This window comes from Pyrus communis, chromosome 1, assembly GCF_963583255.1.
Source record: "Pyrus communis chromosome 1, drPyrComm1.1, whole genome shotgun sequence".
Lineage (NCBI taxonomy): Eukaryota > Viridiplantae > Streptophyta > Magnoliopsida > Rosales > Rosaceae > Pyrus > Pyrus communis.
The window spans coordinates 36,163,370-36,177,269 of record NC_084803.1 but is presented as its reverse complement, the minus strand read 5'-3'; the positions used below and the strand labels follow the sequence as shown (position 1 = coordinate 36,177,269).

Sequence of the window (13,900 nt, the reverse complement as noted above, 5' to 3'; positions counted from 1 at the left end):
GATTGCAGTGAAATTAACATAAATAAATACTGGATTAGTAATCAATCTCTACACCAAACAAGTAATCAAAGATGTATGTAACCGTTAGTTGGAGAACTAAGAGCAGGCATGGAGCAAATAGTTCGTCGCGAGGATATACGGCGCAGTTGAGGCAGAGGAAAAAGATGAACAGTAAAAACCTTAAATGAAACATTTTTTCTTTCTTTCGTTCGTTCGGCGAAGAGAAATGAGAGAATAAATATATTTAGAGACTCGTGCTGATAACGTGTTATAAAAAAAAAGTTAAAGTTTGAGAGATAACCTTTTAATGGTAGGTGCAAGGTAGATGTAAAATGCCACACTAAAATTATAGCACAGGCAGATAACAAATAAAAGGCAGAGGAATAGATGATGTTACTGATATTTTTCTCTAGTTTTCTTTCTTCTTATCTTTTCTGTTACATGAAAACATATGGAGTGCTCTATTTATAGAGCAATTCCATACTGATGCATTAACTGCATGTTGAAACTTGTAACGCGTCCTTTGACAATACAATTCATTTTCCACTTTCACTTTGCATGGGCATTGAAAACTTCTGCCCATGCTGAAGAATTCTACTAATGGAACTGTGGGCATTTATTGCCCATGAGACTTTTCAACAGCTAGGAAATTATGGTTTGAAATTTCCTTTTAGGTACCTACAATGAAGAGTGCACTAGCTAGATTATTTGTATAGTGAAAAATACTGATAAATCAAATTTGACGTAAGAAATACTACAACGAATAACACATAAGATTATTTGTATTTGAAAGAAACAATAATAAATTAGATGACTTAAGAAGTAACTACAACAAAGAAAATTTTGGCTCATGAAGGTAAAAAATTATCAATTTTCCTTAAATAAATATATATATTTTTTTCATTTCACAGTTCAACTAATTTCCTTTAAGAAGCAAAAGAAAATTATTTCTTGATTTTAGAAGAAAAAAAAAAATCCTTTCGTATCATTTTTTATTTTTTTTTTTTTGGGCTGAAAAATGGGGCTAAAAGCAAAAACTCAAATAAGCCTACTCAATAATAAATCTAAACTGGGACATCTCAAGTGGATCCTCACGAATAAAACTAACTGAACAAGGAGGACTATTAAAATAAAAATTACCTAAATCTAAATCAAAACTATAGGTCGCTAAACTGTTCGGCACAAAATTATTTTCTCCGTAGACATGTCAAATTTGCATTGCCAAAGTCTTGAAAGCAAATCTCGACAAGCCAAAACAAGGGGACCTAGACGATGTTTATTGCCAGCAGCTTGCAACATTAAATGAACTGTAACTGTAAAGGCTGATTCCACCAATGATTCTTCAATCTATAACCTCTATGACAATTGTAAGCCCAAGGTAAGACCATATAGCTCAGCAGTGAGAATATCACCTGTGCCCAAATTGGCGCGAAACCTAAAATTTAATTTACCATTAGAATCTTTCAAAACACCACTTGCTACAATAGAATTATTACTTCCCTTCTTGCATCCATCAACATTAAGCTTAAGCCAATCCAAATGAGGAACGAGCAAAGATTCAATCCTATGTGGTTTATCAATCTTGTGAGTATTTGCCTTCAACCATTCAAGAAGATAAATACAAATAACAATTATAGGCTCATTAGCCATTGTAAAGTCCTACTCAAAAATAAATTTATTTCGTCAATACCAAATAAATCAACAAGCAAGGGAAAAAACTAACCTCCACCTTGAACCCCAAATATGAAAGATTTATTAGTAAGATTAAAATGAAATCAATCATGAAAATCAATGTAGTCTGACTGTTGATTATACATTCCCAACCTTTGACAAACTTCTCTCGACAATCTTTGAAAACATAAGCCATTGGTTCTACATCACAAGTACATCCTGACACACAGAGTTATCAATTACCCCTATCAATTTTCATTCATAATTAGCAAAAATGCACGCGCTCTGCTGCGGATTTTTAAAATTTTTGAGATAATATTATTGTTTATTAGCATTTTTTTTGTTTGAATTTTTGGACTCTAATCTTAATTGGATTTCTTATATTTTATGCCTTTGGAGTCGTTTTTCCAATCGGTTAATTTTGGATTTTGCACTTTATTTCTTTGTGTGATGATAATTTGGGTTATTGACTTTGCTTTTCCAACCTTTGGATGGCAGTGAAAAAAAAAAAAATGTTATGCCCTCAATATCATATAACGCAGCAAAGATGAGATGGGTTGTAGTGGTTGGTCTGTATCTATCAGCTCTCTCTCTCTTTGTGCACTTTCTGCTGGCCAGATCACAGAAAGGGATGCTTCTTTCCACTCCATCACAATCTCCCCCAACAAAAAATCTCATCTTTCTCAAGTCCATCCGCTCGCGTCCAAACAGAGCATACCCAAAATGCCAAATTATCAAACATATATAAAACTCTAAATCGAATATCCGATTTCAATAACCCCAAAAGTTTAAATTGCTTACCTTGATTGCATAGGGCTTAGAAAGCGCCGGCATTCGATTTGGTCTCCAAGTTTCGAAGGCCTGCCGGAATTGTACTCAATTGAGAAACATTTAATCACCACGGTTAGATTCTCTCTCTCTCTCTCTCTCTCAAATCACATGCAAACCCATCACTTTTCACATGCTTCCATTTTCTCTGACATGCAGAATGCTTAAGGAAATCGGTTTATATGACTCAAAATTGTGAGTTTTCTGTCAAAGGAACCCAAAAACATCCTCTTATAACCCACTTCTTGTCAGAAAGAATTACTTGAATCTCACCCAATTTCTTATAAGTTTCCAGTTTTCCTTGTTTGCTTCCTTTGTCTTCTTGCTTATTAAGCAAACAAATAAAACAGCTAATTAAAAAACATTGATTAAATTATAATTAAAGTATCTGAAGTGTTAAACTTTCGAATTAACAAAACAAAACCACCCAGACAAAATCTTACATTTTTCACATATGAGGTTCGATTATCAACGACGTCGTCTTGAAACCGCTCCCCGCTCCCCGCTCCCAGAAGCCCCTCGTGCTTCCGAAACCCAGCTTTCCCCTGCTCCAAGCTCAACCCCAACGCTAACAACCCTTCATGAAACCCACTGCCACCGCTGCGTCGGATTTTGGTGAACTGGTGGTGGCGGTAGTCTGGGTGAAAAGGCGGTGGTTTTGTTGTAGCATCTTCCAAATGAGATGTTAAAATGTCCAAAGAGCAATAACGGTAATAAAAGACAACATTAATGTTTTTCAACCGAGAAGTTAAATCTGATGTGGTATGACATAGATTGATATCTCTTCTCCTTACTGCCAAATTTGACAGCATCTTGAGATTTGTTTAATTAATTATTAAATGCTTTTTATTAATTTTTTATTGGTTTAAACCATTATCTTTTTGTTTCTTTTCATTCCCAATGCAAAGAAAATACATATGAATTATTATTTTATGTTTAAAATTTGACATATCGGTTGGAGATTAAAAGTTTAAAAAATGTTAAAGTTTCATTTAAGCCTTCAAATTTAAATTTTAGGATCAAAATTTAACATCTCCTTTGAAGATGGTCTAAGGAGCTGTTGATATAGGAGGAAGGCTGTCAAAAAAAGCGATTGATAGCTCATGAACACAGAAAAACCACACGTGTCCCATGGACAATTTAATCATTCAACTGTGCAGCGAGAAAATAAAACTGAACTGAACAGTAAAATCGGGGGCATTTCCGTCTTTACACTGTACATTGGAACGAATATTTAACAACTATAGCAAAAAATTAACCCTTAATTTCAAAAATGTCATTTTTTTGTAAAATCTTTCAAATATATCCAAAATTCCACCTAAATAGACACAAATACCCTCAAATTTAACAATCAAATAAATTAAAGCCTTTTTAGCCAAAATGATTCATGACATTGACATAACTCCTTAATCTGGTCCTTAACAATTAATGATAATCAATATAGTGTTCTTGAATTTGTGTATCATGGATCATTTTAGTTTTTCTTTGAATTTGTCCATCGTGATCATTTTAGTTTTTTTTGTGAAAAATATGTCAATTGCTCTGTTAGTGTCATGATGTAGCGCGATGTGGATCTCACAAATACAATCATATAACTACATGTGGATTAACTTTAAAAACTATTTTTATATTTAAAACTAAAAATGATATTAGTAAGAAAAAAGGCGTTGAGAGAGTGATTGAAATTCTGCTGCTCCCACTTGCAGTAACCACGGCAGTGCTCAATGTCGGTGATGAAGGGGTCAAAGGGGATAGGGTTGTGGTGGTGGAATGTAGAAGCAAATGTGAAATTGGACCGGAGCTTAAGGCAATAGTAGCTAAAAAACCTTTAATTGATTTCATTGTTAAATTTGAGGGTATTTGTGTTCATTTGAATGAAATTTTGAATATATTTGAATTTTTTTTTTATAAAAAGTGACATTTTTAAAATTAATAGTTAATTTTTAACTATATTTGATAAATACTCCGTTCAAATAGTGTTTTTCTCATTTGCCTTTAGTATATATAAATTTGTTGCATACTAAACATAGGGGTAAGACTGACACTATCTTCATATAAATAAGGAATAAGGATTCTCTCCGGATCTTCTTTCTAAGGATCTCGGAGATCTTTTAATCACATCAGTTATCGTACATTATACGGTCAATTTTTGTCAGGTACTCTTTATATTTAATTTTAAATAAAAAAATTTACAATGATTTCTGATCATACGATATACGATGAACGAATGTATCTCCAAGATTCTCATAAAGAAGATTCGAAGTGCATCCTCATTCTAAATAGAGCAGGGTGGGAGAGAGAGTGGCCGCTTCGTCTTTCTAACCTCTCACAAAAAACCAAAAAACCCATTAATTATGAGAAATTTGAAGAAACCAAATTTGAGACTCATATATGGTTTGATTCCTGAGATTTGAATCAATAGAAATAATCTTTGACTTTGTTCACCATCAATCATTTTGATCATTTCTTTATTAAAAAAGATTAAAATGACAAAAATATCTTTAATTTTTGTCAAATTATTTGACTAATTGTTTATTAAATTGAGAATAATTTTATCATTTTGATTCTTATTTAATATAATTTTTCATATGATGATCAAAATAATTGATGGTAAACAACTTAGATTTATTGATCAAAATGATGAGTTATGCAAAACGCCAAAAAGCGTATAATAGACTGAATACTTCCCCGTCTCGTCTTTTCCTAAGCCCACCTGAATACATCCTCGTCTGATCTCCATCCGAGTCAACGTCGAAGGGAAATCGCGACTGAAATGCTGAGCCGTCGATTATTGACTTTAGACAGGCCTTTTTGCCTTTCTCTCTCTTCCTTTTTCCCTCTCTGTTAGTTTTAAAAAGCTACAACTTTTGGCTTCTGGGTATTCAAGGGAAGAAGAAGAACAAAGAGGAGGAGGAAGAAATAGGTAGAATTACAACATATGATTATCAATTTAACTTCTTTAACTTCTATCTAAAATCAATGATTGTTGAGTTGTATTGGGTTTTCTTCTAAATTTGTCAAATTCTTCTAATCTGGGTTTTATCCCTGATTATCATTTCTGGTATTGGATAGCTGCTGGACTTGCTTCTTCATCATCTTCTTCCTTTTGTCTCCAAGCTGTTTCAACGTCGGCGAGGTATCAGGGAGGAAGAACTGCGAGATTTAGGTAGACGGAGACTCATGGCAGCAGCCATGGTCTGCGTTCAGTGGCTTGCGGGTCGACGTCGCCGACGAGTTTTTTCACGGTTAAGAGCAAAAGAGGAAGTTTTTAGTCTTAGTAGATTAGTAATTTCATATCAACTTTTGTTTATAATTATCATAAACTTAGAAAACTGGCTATAATTCTATATGGGTTTCAAATTTTAGTTATTTTTCCAAATTGTCCATCACAAAGCTTCAGTCTTTGGCTTCAAAAAGATCAAAAAAACCCATTTCCCCAAAACCCCCTCCCATTCCCCACCAAAATCCCATTTTTACTGGTAATGCCATTTGGGTTTCAATGGCTCAAGAATCTGGGTCGTCTGACTCCCCTAAATGGAGACTCGATCTAGATTTTCCTTCGAAGACTCCTGTGTTCGGCTGCAGATTCCAGCCCCACATTCGCATGCAAATAATCGACAACTCCCTTGAATTCCCGTGTCACGAGTATTCTTTCACATGGTTAGCCTCTCTCTCTCTTAATCTATCTTGGTTTTAATTTCTTGATGAATGTATGAATATATTCTTGTTTCTTTATGTGGGTTTTAGTCACAATGCATGGCTTGTAAATGGGGTTTTTAGTAAGCCTATGGTTGCTAAAGAAACAGAGGAAAAGATTACTCTTTTTTTTTGTGCAGTGAAATTTTGGTGAAATTTAGTCCCAATAATAAGATTTTTTGTCCTAATTTGGAGAGTTGGATTTTAGTTTCTTGAACCAAAGTCAAGTTTTATACATCAAAAATTTGTTTTGTTCTTGTGAAATAGGTAATCCTATTCAATGTTATTTTTCGTCTGTGTCTGCAACAACAATAATACTGATGAATAACTATTAGCTATAGGAGTAATTTCGATTGAACTAAATAAAATGTTACTAGTACAATTAGAAGACTTTTTAGCCAAAACGGTCCTGAGATTGACATAACTCTTCACTTTGGTCCCTAAGATTAAAATTGATAAAAGTGGTCCTTGAAATTGTCTAGCGTAATCATTTTTCACTCCTCACAAGTGTATTTTTTTGTTTTAAATATTGAAAGTTTGGAGTGCCATAAACAGTAAAAATAACGACTATAGTGAGAACAAGACAATACAAAATAACCAGAATAATAACTATATGAAGTAAAAGATGGTTTATTAAGAATTACAGAAAGACCATTAAGTAACAACAACTTAGTAATAACAGTAGTTTCGTTGTACCCAAAATAATTTCACATGCAAATGAAGTAGAAGATGGTTTATTTTGAAAAAATATAAAACAAGAGATATAGAGTTTTCATGCATCCAACGTGTTGAAATTGTTGTATGTTGAATCGCAAAACTTGTTATGGCGGGTTCCTGTTCAATACTAGTCCCAATATGTGGTAGTACTGCTGTTATCATGAGTAGTCTTACTAAAATCTCTCATTATTATATATGTAGGTACCAAGAGGATGGTTGCTTATCTTCCAATCAAGAGAAGATTCGCTGTTTTGTCCACCATGACAAGCTGGCCACAATTCAGTGTACAGTTTGTGTAAGTCAAAGTCGACTTGGCAAGATAAGTTATTATTGCTCTATAAGTTGTTATAAGGCTGCCTGGGACAAGCACAAGGTGCACCATCATTTTGCAGCTCCCAATCCTGATCCACAAGCAGTGAACATTATCAAGAGTTTTGGGCCTTATGGCTCCTATCCTGATTTACCTTACTATCAGTACGATGGTTCGCAACCTGATGTGACGGTGGAAGAAGATGGGAAAACATGGATTCAGGTGGGATCTTCAGAATATTATGTACCCACAGAAAATAATATTGGATTTTGTCTGAGGCTAAAATTTGAAGTTATTGATTCTTCAACGCGTACGCAATTGTGTCCAGCAAGAATCGAAGTGACAGATCCTGTGATTTATCCTCTTCCTCATCCACCGCGTTGTACAATGTGGAACTCTTGCAGCGGTGACCTCAAAGAACACTCTTCTAACGATGTAAGATTTAGGGTGCTGTCCTATAATATCCTCGCTGATTATCTTGCTACTAGTGGTAGTAACCGGCATTCCTACTGCCTAGATTGGGCTCTTTCATGGGAATATCGTCAGCAAAATTTACTTTATGAGATCATTGAATATGATGCAGATATCCTATGTCTTCAAGAGGTAACTACTCAGTTCTTAAACGCATATGTTATTCTGAGATCATTGCCAAGACTGTTTTAGTTTTTATATCTACGGGCAGGTACAGAAGGATCATTTTGAGAATTTCCTCAAACCTCAGTTGGCAAAATATGGATACTCGGCTATATACAAGAAGAAAAAGATCGAGGTAAGGTGATATGGCCTGTTTAATAGAATTACATGCACTTCCAGAATTTACTTTTCGGCTTAGAATAGTATTACTTTGCCTAACGTATGCACCCTTGCATCCACAGATAGAATCACAGAGAAGAATGGGTTAAGATGGTTCTATGGAATGTAGCTTAGCTTGTTTTTTTCCGAGTTGTTACTTTATTTTCCTTATTATATATATCAGTAGAAAAACCAGAAAATTGTTGCCTTGTAGTATACATTGTTGGCCACCCCTCAACAACTTAAGCTCTTGGAGTCCAATGCTTGTCTAACACGCTATGAGCCTGCGGTTTGAGACCTCCAATTCCTACTGTTTAGAGGAATTGCAAGGTGTATGGAACTCCACGTTACTAGGTTGAAAGTCAAAATTTTAGGGCAACTGTGATAAAATTTTGAGCTTGACCTGTTTTGTTTATAGATAGAGTTGGTCTTCACTTTCTGTTCCCCAACATTAGCCTCACTTGTAATAAAGCATTACTATACAGTGTGAAATGCTCAGTTGGAATAACTAATGTTTAAAATTATACGAATTGTTAGATAAATATTGGTTTGCTTGCTTTGCACTGTGATTGTATTCATCAGCATTTGGTAAGTAGGTTGAGTTTCATACAGAATCCCATATGAACAATGTCCTGCAACAAGGCGGGACTTGTAAAAAATCTGGTAAAAGGCCCTATAGTCGTCTCATTGCCCTAGTTAATTGTGTCCACGATACTTTGATGCATTAGTATATTCACCTTCCTATGGTCCTTTTCGTCAAAGACTTGGACCAAACATCTTTGAGATTGTTCAATATAAGTTTTTAGGTAACACGGTGTCAGTTCTACGTAACTTGCTGATACTCTAAATACAATTTTTAAAACATTCAATTAATTCACCCACGTAATATTGATTTTTGCATAGCTTTGTGTTACAAATAATGAAAATAATATTTTTGACATTTTAAGTTTTGTGCATTTGAATTCTTAATCATATTAATTACCTCCCTGCCCAAATGTTCTGTGCATTCTGCAATTTGATTTCAACAGAATATGATATATAAATTCTTCTATAAAAGTTGGGCGCATCTTTTGCTTTATGTGGTCTAAATGCAATCACTTAACAGAAAATCGATGGCATTATATCATGGTAATATGAGTTTAATGGATGTCTTTCAGATGTTTACATGTAAGTCCCAGCAGACAACTGATGGATGCGCTACATTTTTCCGCAGTCAACGATTCAAAGAAATCGCAACATATGAGGTGAGGAAGCTCTTGCTTGTACTTACCACTAAAATGTAGAAAAAGGTGAGGAAATCTATCTATGTGAATATACATATGCTTCCAGTATGTAATGGTTCTGGTTATCTTTTGCAGCTTGAGTTTAATAATTCAGCAAAGCCCTTTGTAGATTCATTGGATGGTAAACAGAAAAGTGAAGCTTACCGTCTGCTGAAGGTTTACATCTCGACTCTCATATTGGTTTTACTGTGCATTCTGTTCTAGTGGGGCTCTTGTTTCGCTTCACATCTGTTTGTTATATCAGCTTCTTGTATGCAATTTTTCAGGGCAATGTTGCACTTGTTGTTATATTAGAAATGGTGGAAAATGAGGTCTCCTCTGATGGCAATCGACCTAGAATTTGTGTGGTACTAATGTCTATTTCAATTTCTACAGCCCTTTATCCTAAATTCTTGAGTGCTGACTGCTGCTGTTGTCCCTTTCACCTACAGTCAAATACCCATTTACATGCAAATGGAAAAGATCCAGACATAAAATTGTTGCAGGTGCAGTGTGTAAAATGGAACACTTCCTTCTATTAGTTTTGAGTTTAAAGAGCAGAATTGGCTTAATTTGCTTCTTTCTGATACAAGGTTGTAACCCTCATCCATGCACTCGAGAAAATTGCCCAGTTGAAGATTCCCCTACTGATTTGTGCAGATTTGAACTCTCTGCCTCAGAGGTTAGCCTTCTGCTGTTACTGACTGGCTTCTGAGACTACGGTGGAAGAATTGATAAATTCCCTGATTTTCCATTTATGACTTTGTGTACTCCTTTATTGATTTTTTGTATTGTTCCTAACAAACCAACCCTCCTTTTTCCAATATATTTTTCTTCTTTATTTTGGTGAATATTTATTTCTGTTTGGCATCCAACATTGTAGTGATCCTTATACGTTCATAAGCAAGGGCAGAGTTGAGATTCTTCCCAGCAAGGAAACTGATCAATCGGGCATATTGCAGACACTCAAGCTTTCTCATTCATTGAATCTGGTAAGTCCAATGTATCCCTACTGACCGATTCTCTGCTCCTTTTTTAATTCTTAGCTCCTGCTGAACATTTTGCATTGCTACTTAGTTGCTTACTTCTTGCAAGAATTTGAATTTGGGAGAGCTTATTGTTTTTGTCATCATTTTCAAGTGCTGAAAAGTGTTTCCCACCCCCCCCCCCCCCCCCCTTTTCCAGGTAAGTGCATATGCAACTTTTTTTCATTCCAATGGGGTCGAGGATCACCAACGTGAGAAGCTGGATCCTGAAACCAAGGAGGCTTTGTTCACCTACTTCACACCATCCTTCTTTGGAACTATAGATTATATATTCTACACAGGTACCATTAATGGCTTTTCTGTTAGGCTTTCCGAAGAATATAATTACCAGCTCGGTCCAATTCTGAATTTTGTTTATTCATCAGTTTCGTTGACTGTATGTATAATGCTTTCCTGCAGCTGCTAGTTTGAGGCTTAACAGTGTATTGGAGCTTCCTGACAAAGAAGGCGGCCTTCCATCCGCTAAATGGTCATCAGACCATATTGCCCTCATGGCAAGTTTTTCTCTTGAGGCGAGCGCTTACAATTGGAGCTCAGAACCTCTTCCAAGGAGCCTAGGGCAGCACCCAACATTTGCACAACAATAAGCTTTTACAGAATGTGAAAGGGTTTTTCCACCTGCGCAAATAGGTTTGCAATCACACATAAATGCTTGCAAGAGTACAAGATAATTGTAGTATAAACGCTCAAGCAAGACTGTTCTTCCACAGAAATTGAATGATTTTTTTTTGTAATTTCCTAATCCTTAAATTAACTATTTAAAACAGATTTTTGGAAAAAGTAAGTGAAATTTAGAAGATAAGAATAAGAAATAAACAATGGGTTTTTTTGTTGACACCTCACATTTTGTTGACTACACTTCACATAAAATTTAATATTAAATAACTCATATCTTGATATAAAATGACTATTTAAGCCCTAAATAGTACACTCCCTAAGTTCTTTTAACAGGAAAACCTAATAATAATTCAAGAACATGTTGAGATTTTTCTTGTTTTTGTGTTGCAGTTTAAGAGTTCAAATTTGAAAACATTTCTGCAAATTCTGATCTCACTTTTTTAAAAGATGATTTTCATAAGCTGGGGGTGTAATCGCGATTGCAATTGCAAATGCTGCAAGGAACCCATGAGATTTTTCGTGAGGGAAATATATTGATGTTGATACATGCATAATCATTTATTATGAATCGGAAACTGATTCCATTAGGCAGTTAAGAATGTTTGGAAGAGAGTTTCATTTCTCATTTTTTTTCGGTTGAAACGAGAGACTTAAGGAAGAGAAAAGCTAGCTGAAGTTTGAAATCCCAGAGCAAATTAGGATGAAAATGTAAGAGGATAAGTCAGCGACTAGAGCAAGAACCAAACAAAAATAGCTAAATTATATATCAGTCAAGGTTCTAAAAAACGTTAGGTGTTAGTCTGGTGGTGGGCTGGCGCCTAGCGCCTAGACGGCTAGACGGAGTTTAGGCGAGCGCCTAGGCGGCTAGAGCGGCTAGACGGAGTCTAGGCAAGCGCCTAGGCAGCCATGGATAAGATAATAAAAAAAATGATAAAATGCAAAAAGAGTATCCAAGAAGTCCAAAATTTAAAAACACATTAAGCATATATGCCATATAACCATAGTGAGGATTATTGTAGGATGACATATGTACAACAAGTTCACAAATTTAAACCACTTAGACTTAGATAGGATTTTTTTTATTTTATTTTTCAATTTCATTATAAAAAAAAAAAAAAAACACCGCCTAGCCGCCTAGAGCCCATCCGATTTTTCCCATCGATTTGCAAGAAAATGCCTCAGCTCACCACCGTCCAGCACCTAGGCGTCGCCTAGACTGTTTTTTAGAACATTGATATTAGTACACTAGAAGCTAGGCGCATTTTATTTCCTAGAATTCGACAAACAAAAGCACTTCTTTCTAACACTGGATAAATCTCCCAGCAGGGCAGCAACCACCTTTATTATTTTCTTGTGGGGTGTAAGGGTAGTGTAAGAAATTACGTGAGGTGGATTAAGATAATTTTTAATTTAAAAAGTAAATGTGGGGTGTTTTCAATACATGGGGTGTTAATAAAACAACCCATAAACAATTTAAAACTAAAAGACAATTTGGCAAAAACAGAAAATACTAAAACACATTTTAACAAATCACTTGTGAAAAAAACTAGGGTTTAGCCATAACCATTAACAGTGCTTTGCAATTCTAAGAAATTCTATGCAATTCAACCAATTACTCTTGAATTTCCATATACATGCTTTGAAGGTTAGGTTTTTCTAATACATATTTTCCTCGTGATGTTCAAGCGAAAATTTATATCTAACATGCAATTCATACATGATGTTCATATCAAATATAAACATGAAAAACTCATTAAGTTGGGTGAAAAACATGCAACCCTTAAGAGCGTGATGTTCACCTTACATGAAGTTACAATTATTAACCACAAGAAGCTCACCTCCATATTAGGGTGATGTTCCAATTGAAATTGCATCAAATTACTTGTCTAATTAGCTTAATGGCGGTCAATCACTAAGATAATTAGACAACTTAAGTATAATAGATTAATCATTCAAAGCAAGCGTGCATAAATTCATAAGCAATTGGATATGAATCACATATTCATGCCAAGGCTCGTGGTCTTGTCCTAACAAACGGAATTAGTTATGCATATTCATAATAAAAGTCAAAGGATATATTATTCGAATTAAGTATAAGAAAAACACCCTTGTAGTTTGAAGTTTGCAAATCATCAGAGTTTTGCCGAGTTCTCTCAATGTTGCGTAAAATACTCTAATGGGCGATTGGCTGCTTATAAACAGCCCCTTATTCATAATCCTACCTAAATAAGGTCTTCTAGAGATTAAGAAACAAAATAACAAAATGATATCTTAAAATCACAATCATAATCTAACTAGGCAATCTGCCCAATCGGAAATCCTTCACGTTTTTGAGCCAAACCAACTCCAAAACTGGCTCCAAAAGGTCTTTTTTTTAAAAAAAAAAATCAGGATGTCCTCTACAACTTTGTAGATGGGCCCAACTCCAAAAAACGACATCCTCTTTCAAAAATCACAATTAAGCCTGGAACGTCAATTTGCTAGCACTACGCATTGGGCCTAAATTAATTCACCTGGAATTAAATGTTGAAATCCTGTTTCAACCTTCTTGAGTGACTTGTGAATCTACTCCAATGATAAATTCTCCAAAACCCTATCATTTCGTTTTGCGCCAAGTAAAAGAAGAAATACATTAAAATACTTTGTTACTTTATTCATCCTCTAGGGTTTACAATATATAGGCATATAAGCCTTATTATTACAAGGAATATAATTACAAGGATACAATACAAGAGATTACAAATCCTAATCCTACCTCAAAAAGGACTCCTAGAATATTTACAATTTAAGACTCAAATCAACAGTCTTCCTCATGTTGATGCATAGATAACATACATGCCCAACTTGATACTTAAGTCCTAAAAAACTGTACTACTTACCTCATGAGTAAGATTAGTCAGCTGCTCCTCTAAATTCACAAATGGTATAAGCACAATCTTCATTTCAAGATTTTCCTTGAC

General features: G+C 34.9%; 1 protein-coding gene across 1 annotated transcript; it reads left to right on the top strand.

Moving 5' to 3' along the window:
• Positions 1-5,219: 5,219 nt before the first annotated feature.
• On the top strand, positions 5,220-11,139 carry LOC137748888 (carbon catabolite repressor protein 4 homolog 1-like). The gene is made up of 12 exons (XM_068489084.1): positions 5,220-5,422; positions 5,572-6,159; positions 7,114-7,825; positions 7,905-7,991; positions 9,172-9,258; positions 9,373-9,453; positions 9,564-9,644; positions 9,729-9,782; positions 9,870-9,958; positions 10,160-10,268; positions 10,462-10,603; positions 10,722-11,139. Exons 2-12 carry the CDS (start codon positions 5,999-6,001, stop codon positions 10,907-10,909), a joined length of 1,791 nt encoding a protein of 596 aa, XP_068345185.1. The 5' UTR covers positions 5,220-5,422; positions 5,572-5,998; the 3' UTR covers positions 10,910-11,139.
• The last annotated feature ends 2,761 nt before the right edge of the window (positions 11,140-13,900 follow it).